The following is a 20203-nucleotide window of genomic DNA, read 5'->3' as shown; positions in this document are numbered from 1 at the left end:
ATGAGTATGAGAGCGGTCGGTCGGTGATGTTAATGTTTTTTTTTTTACTTCTTTCTCTCTCTCTCTTCGTTTTCATTTCCACGAATTATTTTCTGGAAAAAAAAATGATAAAAGTTAGTTAATTAAAAAATATACATGCACTTATGTAAACAAATAAATAAGAAAAAAACGTGGCAGAAGAAAAATTTTTTTCTAACGTCGATGAAACGCATAAAAAAAAAAATTTAAATTTATCACTGCAGATTTTTTTTTTTTTTAACAGCCTCACGGACGGTCCATCTTTCAACGTATTCAACGAGAGTGAGTTAAAGAGAGAGAGAGAGAGAAAGAATTAGAGAGAGAAAGAAATTTCGTTTTACCGCATATATATTTTATAGTTTCAATATTTTTACCCTTTTTTTTTTCTTTTAAATGAATAGAAGCAGAAGAAAAAAAAATGGCGTACGTGTTTACAAAGCTTATTTATAATTCGTTACGGATGGAATACAAACGGCTTTTAACAACGACAAAATATTTTCTTTTTTTTTTTTTTCGTACGAAAGATTAAAGGTTTCCGAACTTGAATTTTCTTAAACCTTGAAAACGTTTCCCCCCCTCTTCCTTCCCTTCCCCGCCCACCTCCGACTTCCCACGATGTTCTCCTTTAGGATTTACCCTCTTTCACCTCCATCGACGCCTTTCCTTAATTAGACTAAAACAACTTTGAAAATTTTCTTCTTCTTTTTTTTATATTATCTCGTTCGACCTCCTACCCTCCCCCCGAACATTTTTTTTTATTTAAAAAGTTGAAACAATGTGAAAAAAAAAATTATTTCCTTTGACGAATTTCTTTTTAAAAAAATTTTCCTTTTCCTTTGTCGAATTCGTTAAAAAAAAAATAATAATAATAATTGAAACAAGGGAAAACCGACGACGTGCTTTTAATTTTTTCTTTTTTTCTTTTCTTTTTTTTTGTTTCTTTTTTATTGATTTTAAATTTACAAGAAAAATGAAACCTTTCAACCCTTTTCTGTCCTCCCCCTTTTCCCTCTCTCCACCACCCTATCGCTCTCCCTCTACCCCCTTCCTCCGACAATAACATTTTCCTCCTTTTTACTCCCTTTTTTTTTTTTAAACAAGAAGATTCGGTTCATAATTAATATATTGCCATGAAAAATGTAACTTTTTCCATTAATTAAAAATAAAAAAAAAATTCGATAATAATAATGATGATGATAATAATAATAGGTTGGATTTGCCCCCACGAAAAATCCTCCTCATCTTCTCCTAAATCGCCAAGTTTATTCGTAGTGAAGTAACGACAGAAATAGTTTTTTTTTCTTCACGTTTTTAGTTTAAAACTAAAAAAAAAAAAAAAAATTTTTTTTTTCAAAAGTTGGCAACACTCGTTTATGGTATCATACGTGCGCAAGAATTAAATAGTTAAATGTTATTTTCAAACGCGTATTAAATTAAAAATATAATTTTACGAATTAAAAAATTTTTTTTCCCGCATTCCTTCCTTTTTTTGGTGAGGATTCGTAGGAAAGGAAGTGGGGGGGTAATTTACGAAAAGGTTTTTAATAATAATAATAATAATAATGGGAAAAATATATAAAATGTTAAAAAGTAAAGATTCCAGAGGTGGAAAACATTTTAAAATTTTATAAAATTTGTCTCTTAATAAATATTCAACCCCTTTCATGTTTAAATATTATGTTCTGGTTAATTTCCGTCTTACGTTAATAAAGACCCGCTCTCCCAACCCCTACCTTCTACTCCTCCACTCCCTTACCCCGCCGCGTAAAGTTTATCAATTTTCGTTACCCTCATCACGACGCGCGCGTTATTCAAATTAAGCATTCACTTCTCGCATTTGACGTGTTGTCGCCGACGTAACCCTTTTTTCTTCCTCCACTTCATTTTCTTCTTCCGCCACTTTCATCTCTCTCTCTCTCTCTTTCTCATTCGTTTCGTCACTTTTTTTTTGTACCTTCGTTGAATAAAATAAAAAAAAAAAAAATTTTTTTTTTAATTTTAGTTTCGTTAAATTGACTTATAGAAACGTGTAAAAAGAAAAAGAGGGAGAGAGATAGACTATTTACACGATTAAAAATAGAAAGAGAGATAGGGAGAAAGTGAGAGAGAGAGGAAGAGAGAAATAAATAAATTGTTTTTTAAAACGATGATGAAAATTAGTCCGACAGAGTTTTCAATTTAGTTTTTCATTCTTTCCTTTAAACCCCCCATCCTCCCCTTTCCTCCCCGAGCCATCGAATCCGTTCGTTTCCTTTCAACGTTTAGCAAGGGTAAAAAATTTAAATTAAAATTTTTTTTAATTAACAAATTATATAAAACTTTAAATGTGTTTTTTTACTTCCAGTGCCTCCTCAGACCCCCGCAATAATAGACGATAGAGGTAAAATCCTGCAAAGTGTTACCGGACCATACGAAGAAGGGGACGAAATGAAAATTCTCTGCATCGTGTCTGGAGGTAAGTTATATTTATTATTATTATCCTCTCGCGTGGGAATTGGAAAAAAAAAATTTTTTTTTTTTTTTCAAAGGAGAAGGTGGTAGTGTGGGGGCCGGGCAACTATAGACTTTTATAGTGTTATCAAAATGACTCATTTGGGATCCCCTATAAACTATTAAAAAAAAAAAAACAAACTTTTTACCAGCCATTTTTATTAATTTTTTTTTTTTTTTTTTTTTTGTTTATCGATTTTATTTTTTCAATTACCCCCTTTTTAATAATAATAATAATAATAATAATAATAATAATAATAATAAAGGGGGATGGCATCGAGTTTAAAAAAAAAAAAAACGTTGCCAACGTGTAAATAAATAAAAAAATATCCCTCCTTCTTCTTTTCCCCCAACCTTTTCTTATCCCTTCGTTTTTTCCTTTTTTTAATCCAAGATGGAGGATTTTTTAATAAATAATCCGATCGATCGATTTCCTTAAGGCCCTCAATGATAATAAATAATCGATAACGTCCTTTTCGTAACGGGTTTTTTTTCTATAAGGGTAGTAAAAGGTCGATTTTGATTGGTCGCGGATCCTTGCATAATAATCCCCTTGTTTTAATAAAATATCCAAAACGTTTTGTTTTATCTTTACGTACATAAAATTAACGATTAATAATAATTAAGTGGTAATTAAAAATTATGTATTTATTCAAGTTTTAATAATAACAATAATAATAATGATGATGATTTGAACCGTTAATTAAATTAAAATAATTTCGAGTAATAAAGAAAAATGGAAAAAATTTTTTTTAGTTTTTTTTCCATATCCGGAAATTAAAAGTTTTTCTTAAGTTATTACGTTAAATTGTTTGTTTGTTAGATTATTCTTTTGGAATTTGATGATGACGCCTTTTTCTTTCTCTCCCACCCCCTTCCCCACCTCCCGTTATAATTTATATATTTAAGTGTTTATACGACGTTTGTCGTTGTTTGTTATTATTATTGTTATTATCAAATGATAAAAAGTTAATTATAAAAAGTTTTTTCTTTCGAAACTTTAATTATTAAGTAAAAAAAAAAAAAAAGGTTTTGTCGTGTAACTAGACGACACCACGCGTGCGCACGCACAAACAAACGTATATCAATTTTTAAAAAAAAAGGAAAACTTTTTAAGGACGTTACGTCATATTTTTTTTTTTCTCCAGTCAAATTTGTGTAAATGATAATGATGATGATAATGATGATGATAAATGAAGTTGAAATGATGTCGAGATTTAAAAATTAGTTTGAACGTAAAACGTAAATTCGTTTTTTTTTTTAGTTTTCGTTTGTTTGATTTTGTTTGTTTGTTTGTTTAAAAAAAACGTTTAAATTGTTTATATAAACTTTTATTATAAAATTCAATTAAGTATAAACAATTTTGCATCGGATAAAAACAAAAAAGTTTTTTTTTTTTTTTTTTTTAAATAAATTTAAATAGTTTCGTAGAAAAATTTTATTTTATCATTAAATAAAAAAAAGTCAAAAAAAAAAAAAAGAAAAAAAAGATTTATTTATGTTTCTTAATAATGCATCTGATTTAGTTATTTGCCCTTAAAGGAAAAAAGAAAAAAAAAAAAGTTTCCTTTGCTAGGAAAAGGATTTTCCAGGCAAATGAAAGGTAAATCTAAAGGTAAAAAGGATTTTCTATTCTAAAGACGGGATAAGCCTTTTAATGGACCGGATTTTCTCACAATGGAATGACCAAAAACTTTTCCTTAAATTTGTAACTCCCATCTCCTGGAACCATCCTTTTTTTTTTCCTTTTTTTCCTTTTTCTTTCCTTTTTTCTTTTTTTTTATTGGTTTTCTTTTTTTTTTTTTCTATGGGTCGAATAACGAGACGAATTTTTACAAAACGTTTTTGAAATTTTTTTTTTTTTTAATTTCCTCTTCAGTGGTTATTATTATTATTAAATTTTTTCTTCTCCTCCTCTCCCTCCCCTTCCCCCTTTCCCCGATCTAAAATTATACGATTTGAGTTTCGAGTGTGTTAATAATAATAACACGGCAACGTTATTATTATTATTATTATTTTATTCGTGCTCGCGGATTTAAATTATTCTCAATATAAAATTTATTTTAAGTTAAATTAATTTAATTATTTCATGGTTCCATTGATAAACTTGTAAAAGGAAAATTTTCTCTTCGTTCGATTCGACAAAATGAAAATTTTCATAATTTTGTCACTATTTTTATTTTAGTTGTAAAAAGAAAAAAATCATCATCATCATCATCAAAATCATTATTATTATCATCGTCACTGGAATTTTTAACGATTCCGATCGATTTAACGTCGTGTTAAATTTTATTTTTAATTTTTTTTTTTCCACCGCGTTTTCCGAAAAAAAATGTTTTACTTTTAATTATAAATTTTTTTTTTTGTTAGGTTGGCACTACCGTGATTGTGTTTGTGGTTGTTGATGTTGTCATCGCAAACACGTGTTTTTTTTTTCTTCGTTATAAACAAAAATTACCATTTCCTTTTTACCTTTGCTGAAAATTCAAAAAAAATCCCAAAAAAAATTCAATTTTTCTTTTTTGTTTTTTACCTGTTAGTATTATTATTATCATTATCATTATTATTATTATCAATATCATTATTATTATTATCAATATCATTATTATTATTATCAATATCATTACTATTATTATTATTAAGGGAAAAAAAAAATAATTAAAATCGGTTAATTATTCAAAGAGGAAAACAAGAGAGAAAAAAAATTTTCTCCAGTTGAAAATTTTTTTTTTCCAGCAAAGTTTTCCCAACATTTTTTGACATTTTCACGTCATGATAATAATAATAATGATAATTTTTTGTAGTAAAAATTATAAGGATTTACATCGCAATATTGATTTATATATAAAAAAAAAAATTTCTCCAGAGAAATACGATGAGATGCGGATGATGATGATGATGATAATTTTTTTACCGCATCGGAAATTTTTCATTTTTTTTTTTTTAATGCTTTTCCAGTCGACATTTTGTTTTTTTTTTTTTTAATTTAATTTAATTTAATTAATTAATTAAATTAATTAATGGGGGATATTTTAATTATCCATTCATCCGTTAAAAAAAAAAAATGAAAAATTAAATTTCCAGTTTAATACTTATTATTATTATCGGTCTCTGGACAATATTAATATTAATAATTTACGTCATTTATTTATTTATTTATAACATATACAGGACTCGTTAATCGTTTTTACTCAAAAATTATTTTTATTATTATTGTTATTATGAGGATAAGTTTCCTTTTTTTTTGTTTTTTCCATTTAAAAAAATTTATCAAAGAGTAATAAAAAAAAATGATAATAATAATAATAATAAAGGAAAAGTTATGTTCGATTTGCATGCGTTTTAATATAAAAAAAAAAAAAATTTATTAACAATATTAAATTTAAATTTTTTTTTTTTTAATAATAATAATAAAAATAATAAATATTTCGTTTATTTTATTTTTGAATTGGGACTGAGAAGAGGGGGGGGGTTTAAAAACCGAAACGAGGAAGAATGTATGAGGGAGAGGGGAGGAAGGGGAAGGAAGAAGAAATAAAAAAAAAGACGAAAAATAACATTACGTTATTACGTCATGTTTTTTTTTTTTTTTACGTATACATAACGGAAAATTTGAAAAAAGGGGTAAGGAAACGAGAGGGGAGGAGTGGGGGACGGATGGGGGGCGAGGTTATTGTATATGTAAAACACGAAAGTCAAAAAGAAATTTTTTTACTTTATTTTATTTTTTTATTTTTTTTTTTACTTTATTATTCGAATTAATATCATCGAATGTAAAGATTCAATTAAGATTAAAGTTTTAAAACAATTAAGGTTTTGAAACAACGAAACGTTTAATTTTTTATCTTAACTCACGTGAACTGTTATGAAATGGAGTACGGAAAAAAAAAATAAAATAAAGGGAAAAAGTTCAGGTTCGTGGAAAATTAAAATTTTTCTCCGGCGGATTATTTTTTTTTTTTGCGTTTGTCCAGCAGAAAAAATTGTTTCGTTATCATAAAAACTTTTAAACAAACAAATAAAAAATATCATCGATCGTTTGTTTGCGTTACGAATAAGTAATAATATTAATAATAATAATAATAATGTTTTAATTTTGAATGTGTCAATAGTTTATGTAAATGCAATTATCACTCTCGGAAAACAGGAAATAACTAATAATTAAATATTAATCTTTACGATTTCTGTTGTTGCTGTTGTTCCTGCTGTTATTGTTTGTCTTCTCTCAGAAAGTAATAATAATGATAATAATGATGATAATTAACAAATTCAAATTTTTTTTTTGTTATTTAACAAAAAAAAAAATTTTTCTTTTTTTTTTAAATAAATAATTTATTTTAAAAAAAAAAGGAATTTATCGGAAAAGCTCGTAATTAAAAATTTCCTTTGGCATTTTTTTTTTCCTTTTTTTTCTTCCATTTATAAAATAAATATAATAAAAGAAAGAAAAAAAAAGGAATTAAAAAAAATTTTTTTTTCATTTAACATTTTAATGGTTTTTAATATTTAAACATTTGTTTATTTTATTTTTCCTTTTTTTTCGATTGTATCGGCGAGGGGGAAAAGGGGGTGGGGAGGTGAGGAGGTGAGGCGGGGGGTCGGGAAACGAGGGTAATAGAAAAAACAGAGACAAAAATGGAAGAGAGGAAGGGAGGATGATGGTGGTGGTTGTAAAGTTTTTATTTAAGTTATTTTTCTCCATTCATTCGTATTATCGTTTATTATTCAAATGATAATTTTCTTCTTCTTATTGTTTTTTGTTTCATAACCGAAAGGCAATTTCGTTTGTTTGTTTGTTTGTTTCTTACGAGTGTCAAATTTATTATTATTATTATTTAAATTTTTTTGGGAAATTAAAACAAAAGAAAATTTTTTTTTAATTTTTATTTCACATAATAAACATTTCTTTTTTCTTTTATTTTTCACATGATTTAATTTTTTCTACTGCATTTCAATTCATATCATCATCATCATCATCATCATTATCATCATCATCATCATCATTATTATCACCATCCTTATTATTATTAAAACAAGTAAAAAAAAAAAAGAAAAAAAATTATGAGGAAAATTTAACTTCGTAAATATTGATGACGTCATAACACACACACAAATAATAAAAGCATTATATTTTTTATTTAAAAAAAAGACATTCCGCCATTTTGTTTTTTGTTTTTTTTAATAAATAAAATAAATATTAGTGTATAATAGTTTTAAAAAGCGGTGTGTTTGTGTTGCTTTTTAAATTTTTTTCTTTTCCCCCTCCCCTTTTATTATTATTATTATTATTATATTTTTTTACTTAAACGAAAAAAATTCCGCACCTGATATAAAATAATTTTTTGTAAAAAAAAAAAAAATTACCGTAATAATTATTAAAGTAATATACCAACCGACCTGGAAACGTAATTAAAAAAAAAGGAAATTATTACGGTAATTATTATTATTATTATTATTATTATTTTAAAACGCGGCGTAAATATTATTTTAATTCAATTTAACGTACGTGTGTATGTGTGTGACGTCATCATTAAATTAAACGAGTTTTTTTTTTTTTTTTTTTCGAAAAATTTCTCCAGACTTTTTTAATCTCCAGTTTGACAAATCGGGGAAGGGAGGGGAAGGGTATGGAGGAGAGGAAAGAGGAATGATGATGATGATGATGATGATGATGTTTTTCCGTTTCTGGTTTTTTTTTTTTTGTATTTAAAAAAAATTATCCGCCATTTTTTTTTTTAAGTACATAAAATATTTAATGTGAATTATTCAATTACCTTAATCCATATTTAATCTTCTTTTAAAATCCTTTTAATCCTGTCTTTTCTTTTCTTTTCTTTTTTTTATACGTCACACATTCCATTACGTACTTATGATTATTATTATTATTATTAATATTATTAACTAATAAAATACGATTTGTATATTAATAAATAAATAATTTTGTTAAGAAAATTCAAATAATAATAATAACAGATTTTACTTTTAAAGGAAATAAAGGAAATTAAAAAATTCGTTTGGGGAAGAGGGCGTTTGTTTGTTTCTTCGTTTGTTTCCCTCACTCTCCGAATGTAAATAGCGAAATAAAACAACAGAAAAAGATTTAAAAATTAAAATTTTGTTTTCGAAAAAAAAAAAAAACGTGTTAAAGGAATTAATCGAGAATGAATGAATGAATGAATGAATAAATGTATAAACGAACGTTCACGTCATATTAAACCCTCATTTATTGTAATAATAATTACAAGCAAACAAAGAAAAATTGATTGTTGTTGTTTTTGTTTTACAGGAAAACCGAAACCTCACGTTTGGTGGTGGAAAGGAGAAACATTGATCGATACAACAGATGAACCGAGCGGTTTTTCAAATATCATGAACAATCAACTTGTGGTATCGAGATTGTCTAGATTTGACCTTCATACCGTTTACACATGTCAAGCATCAAATACAAACATAACGCAACCCGTACAAACAAGCGTAACTGTCGAAATGCATCGTGAGTAATTCTATTATTATTATTTTTTTTTCTCCACATATTCACTTCCTTCCTCCTTCTTTTCTTCCCCCTACCCTCGCCATACCTTTTCTTTTTTCCCACCTTTTTTGTTTTCTCATCATCTCCTTTCCTCTTCCTTTTCTCCTCCTTTCCCTCCTTACTCTAAATTCCCTTTCGAAAAATTAAAAAAAAAAAAAATTATTTATTTATTAAAGTGATAATAATAATAATAATAATAAAAGTGAAGCCCTAAGCTGATAAAGTCGTGATAAGAAAAAAAAAAAAAGTATTTAAACTCTTAATAAGGAAATGAAAAAAAAAGGAGAGAGGATCGATGAAAATTTTTTTTTTTTTTTTTTTTAAACAAAAAGAGAATGAAAAATTATTATTATTATTATTATTATTATTATTATTATTATTATTATTATTGAAGATGGTTTAATGATGATGATGATGATGATGATCGGATGAATGAAATTTTTAGTCTTGCCGAAGGATTAAATTTTTTTAATAACAAAAAAAAAAAAAAATTGAATCGAAAAATAATTTTCATATCGTTTATAAAAGAATTGAAATTTTTTTACTCTATGGATTTTGCAAAAAAAAAAAATGGCGTAATTATTACCTGTTAAATAAAATCGGTATTTTTACGGATGTGTGAACATTGTTACGTAATTAAAGATAAATAAGAGTACGACAAAGAGAAGGAGGGAGGGAAGAAAGAAAGAAAAAAAGGAGGGGGGAGGAGAAAGAAAAAGGAAACGCCCTGTTTGTTAAATTCCCTTTAAATCATCCGTTTCCGGTTTTATATATATATAAAAAAAAAGGAAAATTTTCCCCCTTTGAATGTTTCCTATTGAAAATTTTTTTTGTTTGACAACAGGAGAGGTAATTTTCATGCTGACGCTTAAATGACGGAAATAATAATAATAATAATAATAATTTTTACGTTTGTTAAAAGGCCTACGACGGTTAAATTTTTCTTTTTTTTTTCTTTTTTTCTTTCTTTATCATTTTATTATTTTTTTATACTATCAGGCGCTACAACAGGTGTGAGGAAAAGGTTGTTCATCATAAATTCAGTGAAAAAAAAAAAAAATTTAAATAAGAATAATAACAATAATAAAAAAAAAAAGAACATAAAATTTTCAGAAATTGCATTATTCCATTTTGACTGTATGATGCATAAAATGAAATTTCTTTTTCAACTAAATGTAATTCGCCGTTCAACGTGCAGTCGTGCAAGAAAAAAATCAAGAATGATAAGAAAATTAGAGACGCGGGTTTAAATCAACGGGAAAAACAATTCATTAAAGAATAAAAAATTTAAAAAAAAAAGGAATGGGACGAAACTCGCGGAAGCGGAAGAGAAAAAAATTTAAATTTTTGGCGGGAAATTAATTTTATTTTTATTAACCCCGCGTGAACGAATAAGAAAATTTTATTGCACTCGGCGGGGATGTGGAGGAGGCGGCAAACGAGCGTCAAAAACGCGGCAAACAAACGAACGAGTATGATTTTTAAATACTTTTTAATTTTTTTAAATTTTTATAAAAACGTCAAAAACGAAAGGAAAAAAAAAATTTTTTTTACGTCAAAAAAAAAAGAAAAAAAATCGGATCTTTATTTAAATAATTAAACTTCCGGTATTTTCTTGTTATTATTATTATTATTATTATCATTATCATCGTAAAGAGGGAAAATATAGAAAAAAGGAGAGGGAAAAATTGAAAAGTTTGTGTTTTTTTTTTTTTTTTTTTTTTTTTTAAAATGAACTTTACATAGTGAAAAAAATGTTTTTTTTTATCCATCCTTCCCTTTCTTTCTACCCCGACCCCTCCTTTTTTTTCTCTCAATCCAACAACACGAAAACCAGAAAATACCACGGCAGCCAACATTTAAAAAAGAGGAAAAAAAAAAGAAATCGTTAGAAACAGATGGAAAAACTCAAACACACACAACAGAACAACAACAACAACAACATAGTCGATCAGTTTTAAGTAAAGTTTTATAAAAGTAATAACCACACGCGGTGGGTTTTTATTACTTTACTTTACTTTTTTTTTTCTTCTGCTTTGCTTGTTCCAAACCTTTTTTATTTTTTTTTTACCTTTTCTTCTAATTTTTTTTTTATTTAAACCTTTTTATCATGTTTTTATTTAACCTTAAATAAATAAATAAATAAAATTATTTTCCATCATCAACATCTTTACCGATGATTTTTTTTTCATGGGAAGGGATTTTAAAGGGATTTTTTTTCTTCTTACACGTCGTCGATTTTCCTTTTGTTTTTTTAATATTAATTTATTATTTATGAACTTAAAAAAAAAAAAAAATTTACAAAACGATGACGGGAAGAAGAAGAAGGAAAAAAAAATTTGCTGCCGTAAATTCAGGTCAAAATTTTTTCTTTTTTTTTTTTGACATGTTTTCATTTAAAAAATAAATGATCCAAACGCAAAAAGAATGCAAAATTTTTATTTATTTATTTTATTTTATTTTTTTCGATTTTACGTTGTTGGCAGTAATGATTTCTCTCTCTCTCTCTCTCTCCCTCTCTCTTTTTTAAATCGACGTGACCGTAACATCCGCAAAATGATTTGTTTGATTCCGTTAAAAAAAATTTTTTTTTTTTTCTTTCGGAATGAATAATTTATTTGGTAAATATTTTAAAGGGTTAATGTTATTAATACCCGCAATTTCTTCTGCTTTTTCATCTCTCTCTCTCTCTCTCTTTCTCTTTCTTTTAACGTAATTTTATTTTGTAAAAGACTAACAGTCACGTTATTTTTTGGGAGTTGGCATTGTTTTTTTTTTTTTTTTTAACAAATGGATTTGACATTCGACGATTTCTTCTCTTCTTTTTCTTTCTTTTTTTCTTTTTTTCTTTCTTTCTTTCTCGCCGCCTTTTGAAAACTAAATTAAAATTAAAAATAACTTAATTAATTACGAGTGAAAATTATTATTATTATTATTATCATCATCTAAAAAAAAAAAAAGAGAAAATTTTTCTCGTCATCATTCGTAAAAGTTTTTTTTATTAATTAAAAAAAAAAAAAAAAAAAATGAGAGAGAAGAAAAAGAAAGAATTTCTTCTCGGTTATGCAAATGAATGAACGAGACAAATAAAGAGAGAGAAAGAGAAAGATTGAAAAAGTAAAGTAAAAGAAAGAGAAAATTTGAGAAAAAAAAGGAAGAGGAAAGGGAATTGAAAACGACCAAAAAAAAAAAATGGGGAGAGGTGAAGGAGGATAGAAAAAAAGGGATTAAAGGATAAAAAATCCCTCAATTAACAAAAAAGGAAAATTAAAAAGGATGACGGAAAATTTTAGAGAAGAGAAAGAGAAAATGAGCGGGGGTGGAGAAGGGAAGGGGGGGTAGAAAAAAAATTTTTTTTTTTTTTTGGAAAAGTCAAAAACCAAATAAAAAAGTTAATTATACGCTGGAATTGAAATCTTTTTTTTTTTTGTTTCAAATTAAATAAAAAAAAATCCAGAATGGAATGATTGAATGATTGACTGACTAACTCATAGAATTGGTAATTTTTTCTATAAAAAAAAAATCGCCATATTTTTTTTCCGTATCATTTTCACTCTCTCTCTCTCTCTCTCTCTCACGAATGAGTAAAAAAAAAAAATTTCCAGCGGATGAATTTTTCCAAAAAAAAAAAAAAAAAATTTATTTAAATCGATCGAATCTTTCTCTCTCTCTCTCTTTTTTTTATGGAATATATTAAATATTCATCGCGTAAAACGAATCCGTTTGCCCTTTTTTTTTTGCTGTCGTTCAAAAGAGGAGAAAAACGTCGTCGTCGTCGTCGATTTAAAGGGCAAAAAAGTTTTTTTTTTTTTTTGTGACGTCATTTTTTTTTAGAATTAAAAATAATTTTTATTTATTTATTGTTTTGATTTTAAACGTTAATAAAACATACAAAAAAAAAAAAGCTGTCGAAAAAAAAAAAGAGAGAGAGAGAGATAAATGGGGAGGGATTAGGTTAAAATGAGTATTCGAACCATAACCCGTGTAATCTGGGGGATCTCGTATTTACGCCTAATCTGGCATATCAATCAAAACAAATGACATCACGCTTCACAACAACACAACTTTCTTTTTGGCATTATCTGACGTCACTGCCACCGCCACCTCCAACTTCCGCAAAAAAAAAATAAAAATGGCGGAATTCGTCACTTTTTTTTTAAACGTATTTATTCTTTCGAAAAAATTTCTTTTTTTTATAAAAAACAAGTTTTAAAAAAATAAGAAAATTTTTCATTTACTTCCTCTTCCTTTTTGTCAGCTCCCCTCCCCTCCCATTTTTTTTTTTTTTTTTTTGAAAAAGAGTAGTTTTGAAATCATTTGAAGAAAACAAAAAAAAACTCATTTTTTTTTTTACCGTTTTTTCATTGTCTTATGTGGTGGTGGTGGTGGCGGGAAAAAAAGAACGTCGAACGCAAATGAAAAACCTTTTCTGCGTGATTTGGTAGCAAACGAGGAAAGAGAAAGAGAGAGAGAGAGAGAGAGAATGATGGGGAGTTTCAATGATTCATTTCGTTAAAAGGAATAAAAAAAAAAAAAAAAAAAAGGGTTTGAATTTTTTACTGAAAGGTTCGAAAAAAAAGGAAAATTTTACATTTTTCAATTTTTTTTTTTTTGTTTTCTCCAGTCAAACCGGTTTCCGTGAGCATTCTATCATCTAACAATCCATTGTCTGCAGAAAGAAATTACGAGCTTACATGTCAATCGATCGGATCTAGGCCTCCAGCTAAGATAACTTGGTGGAAGGATAACAAACTATTGGATAATTTTTCCGAAACGGTAATTATTATTATTATTATTAAACATTTAATGTGATGTGTAAATATATAATTTAAAAAAACGTCGTCGTCTGCTTTTATTATTGATTTTAATAAATCGATAAAAGCGAAAAAAAAATTTTTTTTTTTCAAAACGGATAATTTTAAATGCAAACAAAAAAATGGGCAAGAAACGCATTTGTCATCGTCAACCTTTTCTGACGTTTTTAAATAACTTTTTACACGAAAAATAATTTGTCATTGTTCGTGACGAGGGGATCATTGAGGAGAAAGAAAAGAAAAAAGAGGGGGTGCCTCCCCCTTCCCCGCCGAAAAAAAAAAATTAAAAAATTTTCTTTTCGCACTTTTAATTTGATTTTTTGTATCGGTTTTTCCAATAAAATTTTTTTTTGTTTGTTGATGAATATACAAACAACAACCAAATGATAAAAAGTTGAACTAACAAAAAAAGAGAACCCGGGAAAAATAGGGGGGAAAAGGGTGGGAAATAAGTGCGGTAAGAAGAAAAAAAATTAATTTTTACGATTCGTGAAAAATTTTAGTTTTGAAAAATTTTTTTTTTTTTTCATTATCGGATTGCGTAGTGGTAATAAAAGGAAAAAAAAAACTTTTTCTTTGATTAAAAAAATTTTTTTATAAGTAAAAGGAAAAAAGGAAAAATCTTAAAAGAGAGAAAATGAAAGCCGGAAACCTAAAAGAAATTTTCTTTTTTTTTCTTTTTTGATGGAATAAAAAAAAAAGGAAAATTTTTTTTTTCTGTGTGTGTTCGTACCTGATTTTAAAACGCGCGTGCGTGGGTGCGTACGCGCACGTACACACGCACGTACGCGTACGAACAAAGGAAAAAAAAAATAAATGATGATATATATTATAACAAGAAAATAAATTTTCTTTGATTCATTTAAATGTGAAAAAATAAATAATTCACTACGTAATTCGCCGCCACTTCCGCTTTCACCACCGCTCCCGCCTTCACCACCCCGCTATTTCCCATCCTCCACTTCTTCTACAAGCCTATTTCCACCCCCTTCCTTTTAGGATATATATATATATTTTCTTTTTGATTCATTTAATTACTTAAGATCTCATTTTGAGCCTTTTAATTTGCTTTAATACCAGCAAATAATTTTCAAAAGAAGGGCTGTTGTAATTTTACTAATCGCATTCCATTTAATTTTAGCAAAAGTTGTTGTAGAAAACTATTTTTAAAAATTTTGCTTTTATTTTCTCCAAAAAAAAAAAAAAAAAACGTAATTTTTCCGAGTTATATTTTTTCATCGCCATTGTTAAAAACATGGAAAAATATTGTAAAAAATGTTGATGATGACGTATATCGATTAAAATATAACCGGAAATGAAAAATTATACCGAACAATTTTTTTTTTTTTTCGCGCTGTCGTCATTGGTATCGATTTCAAAAAATTTTCCGGTTTTTTTTTTTTTTAAAAAAAAAAAGGGGGTAAATAAAGAAAAGTTTGAAAATGAAATTTAACCTTCGTAAAAAAAAAATTTTGTTTATTACCGGAAAAGTTTCCGATTTCAATCCGCGACTAAAGTTTTTTTTTTAAAGCAGACGAAAAAAAAAAAATTGCGACAAAATTTTATTCTTACCGATAATAACAGGGAAAATTAATGTTTAACTTACGTATGATTTAAGAACAACGAAAAAAAAAAATAAAATTTTCAATATGGCGGTTCCACCTCCTCCTTTTTTTCTTCTTCTTCTTTACTAAAACTAATTTTTTTTTTTTTTTTAATATCGAAAATAAGAGAAAAAGTTTTCTCATTAATGATTTTGTTTGCTTGTTTGTTTTTAGGTATCACCGGATGGTAACATAACAACTTCAATTCTTACATTTACACCAAAAGTAGAAGATCACGATCGAAGTTTGATTTGTCGAGCTGATAACAAACTTGTTAAAGCCGGAGCAGAAGAAGACAGTCTTATATTAAACGTATTCTGTATGTATTTTTTTTTTCAACCGCCTCTCCACCCATCCCCCACCCCCGTCGGCGCCGTTATTATCATCGAATATTTTCATTTCCGTTTTATCAGTACATGACTAGACGCCATATTTATAAAAAAAAAAAATAATAAAACTTTTGTTTTTGTTTTTACCGTAGACGGTAAAAATACATTTTCCTCCGGAAATAGATAATGGAAAATTTGCGGTCCTCATTACACAAGAGAAGGAAAAACTTTCGGGAGTTAGGGGGGAGGGAATGAAGGGAGGAGGTGTAGGTTAGTAAAAATTTAGATGGAGAACTTTGAATTTATTGTGCGGTCACGAAACATCGTCTCTGCGGTTCGAACCATAAATTACAATTAAATTGATTTCAAAACCTTTCGAACCTGAGAATTTTCATTTTTACTTTTTTTTTTTATTTTTTTTTTTAAACCTCAAACGAAAAGAAAATTCTAAAAGAAGAAGAAGAAGAAAAAAAGAGAGAATAAAAAAAAATTTAAATAATTAATTATGACGTCACTCAATCAAATAAATAATTAACGGCAATTTAAAGAGTTAAAAAAAAAAAAAAAAAAATGGCGGGAATTATAAAATGAATGATTACTGAAATATAATAATAATAAGAAGATAAATAATAATAAATGACGTTAAAATAAAATTATAATAGTTTTATTATCATTATTATTATTATTATTATGACAATTATAGATGATCTTATTAAAACGTAATTAAAAATAAATATGGCGGATGAAACAAAAAAAAAAATTTTTCTTAAAAATGTAAATTAATTAATATTAATGATTCGTTAAAAATGAACGTAATGAATGAAAATATTACAAAGCACGTGATTGGTTGTTTGAACGAACCAATCAGTGAACGAGTTGAAATCTCGCGCGTTCTGATTGGTCGAAATTTTCTTTGTATTCGTTTTTTAATGAATAAAAATTTTTTTGTTTTTTTAATTCATGTCGCGATTTTACGACTGGAAAAAATTATTAAAAAAGGAAAAATTCCAGGGAATTCGTTTAGAAAAAAAATTCCTGGAGATTATAAAAAAAGGATATTAATATTCTCGTTCGTAAATATTTCTATGTGACGTAGATTAATTTTTTTTGTTGAATTTCGCCATCGAAGACATTTTTTTTTTTTTTTTTTTAGAAAAGTTTGATAAACGTTTAGAAAAAAAAAACCGAAATTTATCTGGAATTTAATATTTAAATTTTTTTATAAATTGCGGAAATCCGTATTGGTTACCCCGTGGAAAACGATGGAAAATTTTTTTTTTTTTTTACAAAAAAAAACGGAAACCACGACGACGGATTCGATTTTCATCCTTTCGTTTTTTTTTTTTTTTTTTATTCAACTCGATTTTTCTCACACTCGCGTTCGTTTTTTTTTTTTTTTACGCACGCATACTCACGTACGCACGTACGCACACTCATTCGAAAAAAGGGTTTTTTTTTTGACCAAAAGGGATTAAAAAAATAAACGAACGAGTCGCAACCTTATAAAAAAAAAAAAAAATCACGAGCATCCGGTTTTCTTTGGCTCTTTTCCCATCGATGATGATTTTTTTTTTATCATCATTATAATTATCATTTTTCACCACCGCCTTATGTTGTGATAAATAAACTCATTTTTTTTTTTTTTAGATGTTCCTATTGCTCAACTCGAATTGGGTTCGAATCTCGATCCGAACGATATTGAAGAAGGCGATGATGTTTATTTCGAATGTAAAATACAATCCAATCCGCAAGCATACAAAGTCATTTGGAAGCACAACGTAAGTATTATCAAAAAAAATTGACCTCTGGATGACCCCTATGACTCCTGTGATTTTCCCACCCCCTACCTTTCCCCCCGACCACTCTCCCTTTCTAATTTTTTTTCCTCTTTTTTTATCAGACGACAAAAATTCGTTTTTTTTTTTTTTTTTAATTTTTGATGCGAATGTTTTTTTAATCGTGCACACACTTTCTAATCATCTCTCTTCCTCTCCCTTTCTCTCTCCCTTTCTCACATAGAAAAAAAAAAAACAAAAAAACAAAAATTTTCCAGAGATTTATTGTAAATTGCTTTTGCTTTTCTAAATTTGAATCTTTTAATTGCCATCCTTCATTTAGTACAATCTATAGATCTTTTTTTTTTTAAAAAAACAAATCCTACCAAAGCCCGATAGCCGCCATTTTAATTCAATCACGAAACGAATAATAATAATGATGATAATCATGACTTTTTTTTCTCACTTTGTTTCCACTTTTTTTTTTATTTTTATTTTTTTAAAAACTCGAACGGAAAAAAGTTATATCGAATCGCATTGATTAATAATAATTATTATTATTATTATCATCATTATTATTATTAATACCTTTTTTTTAATAAGTTATTAAAATATTATTTATTTAAAAAAATAAATAAATAAATAAAGTGAATAAACGTGGGGAGTCGTTTAATTAAGATGTTATGTGTAACGTCGTCGATACGACGCCATTTTACCACCCTTGAATTTTTTTTCATTATTATTATTATCATTATCATTATTATTATTATTTGTTTTTTTTGATGCCGTCGCGACGTCGACGACGTTTTTTTAATTTTCCGGCGTTATTTAAATCATTATTATTATTATTACAAACTTTCGTTTTCTCCGAAGCGATTGACTGGAATGATTTTGTTTTTTTTTTCACTTAAATGAAATTAAAAAATTTTTTTTTTATTCGATTTTGATGTTTTTTCATTTCCGGTCTCTTTCACCGGAAACGGGTTTTTTTGGGGGGGGCGCTATACATGGGAAACGCACGTAATGATATCATCATCACCACCATCGTAGTTGTGAAAAACGTTTTGGTTTTTTTTTTTTTTTTTCTCGAATAATATTTCAATTGATGCGTAAATAAAAAAAAAAAAAAAACTATTTTCTCTCTCCCTCTCCCCTGTCCCCTTTTCCCCTTTTCTTTCCCTCCCTCTCTCCCTCCCCTAGATTTAAAATTTACGTTCGGTTTCCGTTTCCGATTCGATGTTTACATATTAAAATAAATTTCATCGATTTTAATACTTTGATAACAAGTTATTTATTTACGATTTTATAAAAATCAACCCTGTGATAAGACCGGGGATGGTGATGTTGGGAAGGCGGGGGATAAAGGAGAAAATGGGAACGGAGGGGGGGTTACATTTCGCGTAAGAAATAAGTTCGAGAATAAAAAAAAAAAAATCACGGATTTGAAAAAAGAAAAAAAAATTCAAAAAGAAACAATTTCCGACCATTTTGATTTCGAGGGGGTGTGGGGGTTAAAAAAAAATAATAATAATAATTTTTCCTGTCATCTTGCTGTTGTTACTGTTCCTGTTGCTGTTGTTCGTGTGCGTTGAACCTTTTTAATAATCCCTCAGATTTTTTCATTTCTTTTTTTTATACCCCTTTAATTTAAATGTTTATAATATCAAGCGAGGAAGGGGAAGGAGGTAGAGGTAGGGGGTTGAGGGGGATAGAAACGAAAAGAGAAAAAGCGTAAAAAAAAAAAAAATTATTTATTTATTTATTTACGTTTTTTTTTCCTGTTGGAAATTTTTTTTTTTTTTTGTTTAGCCTTTTTTTAAATTGGCAGAAAACCTGGAGAAAATAATAAGAGAGGTTGGGGGATGGTGTGGGAGGGGATGGGATAAGAAACCTTCAACGTTTGGGTTTCCTGTTGTTTAAAAAAAAAATTTTTTTTTGTTATTATTAAGTGCGTGCGTGTGCGTATGTGTGTGGACTCTCATTCCATAAATCTACCCTCTCCGTAGGGGGTACGAAATGAAAGAAGTGGGGGTAGTTTTTTTTTCTTTCTTTTCCAAATGAAAAAAGTGCAAAAAATAAATAATAATAATAATAATAATAATAATAATAATAACGGGAAAGATCATAAATTTAATTATAATGACGGAAAAAAAAAAAAAAAAAGAAAAGAAGTGAGAGAGAGAGAAAAAGTAAAAGAATTGGAGAAAGAGAGAGAGGGGGGGAGAGGAGTGTGATGGAAATGAATGAATGAGTGAGTGAGTTAGAGAGAGAGAGAGAGAGGAAAAAAAATGTTATTTTACCATATTTATATTTTTTTTTCTCCAGATCGGGTTTAAACTAGAATGAAAAAAGTTTAGGTCGAGTAAAAAAAAAAAAGACACCGCGTGTGGAAACTTTTCTCTCTCTCTCTCTCTCTTTATATATATATAAATTTTATTTTTATTATACTAAGGTTTTGTTTTTAATAGAAATTTTCTAAAAATGAAATTTTTTTTTTTGATATCAAGTATCCCTGCTGGGCTCGTATGGATTTAGTCTAGTCTGGAGAAGAAAAAAAAAGAGAGAGAGAGAGAGAAAAAGTTTCATTCCAGTTTGAAATTAATAAAAAAAAAAAAATTTAATTTTAAACCGAAATAATCTC

The 20203-nt window shown here is 27.4% G+C and overlaps 1 protein-coding gene across 1 annotated transcript in view; it reads left to right on the top strand.

Annotated features, from left to right (window-relative positions):
- Phum_PHUM311500 (sidestep protein, putative) overlaps positions 1 to 20203 on the top strand; it is a gene marked incomplete at both ends in the record, with an annotated part of 40093 nt that overhangs the window by 12140 nt on the left and 7750 nt on the right. Inside the window, 5 exons of the mRNA XM_002427308.1 lie at positions 2363 to 2473; positions 8795 to 9001; positions 13665 to 13816; positions 15633 to 15777; positions 17435 to 17565. Of these exons, the coding sequence (XP_002427353.1) occupies positions 2363 to 2473; positions 8795 to 9001; positions 13665 to 13816; positions 15633 to 15777; positions 17435 to 17565 (746 nt within the window). The remainder of the gene's footprint in view (positions 1 to 2362; positions 2474 to 8794; positions 9002 to 13664; positions 13817 to 15632; positions 15778 to 17434; positions 17566 to 20203) is intronic.

The sequence above is a fragment of the Pediculus humanus genome, genomic scaffold (assembly GCF_000006295.1).
Source record: "Pediculus humanus corporis 1103172107716 genomic scaffold, whole genome shotgun sequence".
Lineage (NCBI taxonomy): Eukaryota > Metazoa > Arthropoda > Insecta > Psocodea > Pediculidae > Pediculus > Pediculus humanus.
This window is presented reverse-complemented; position numbering and strand designations above follow the sequence as displayed.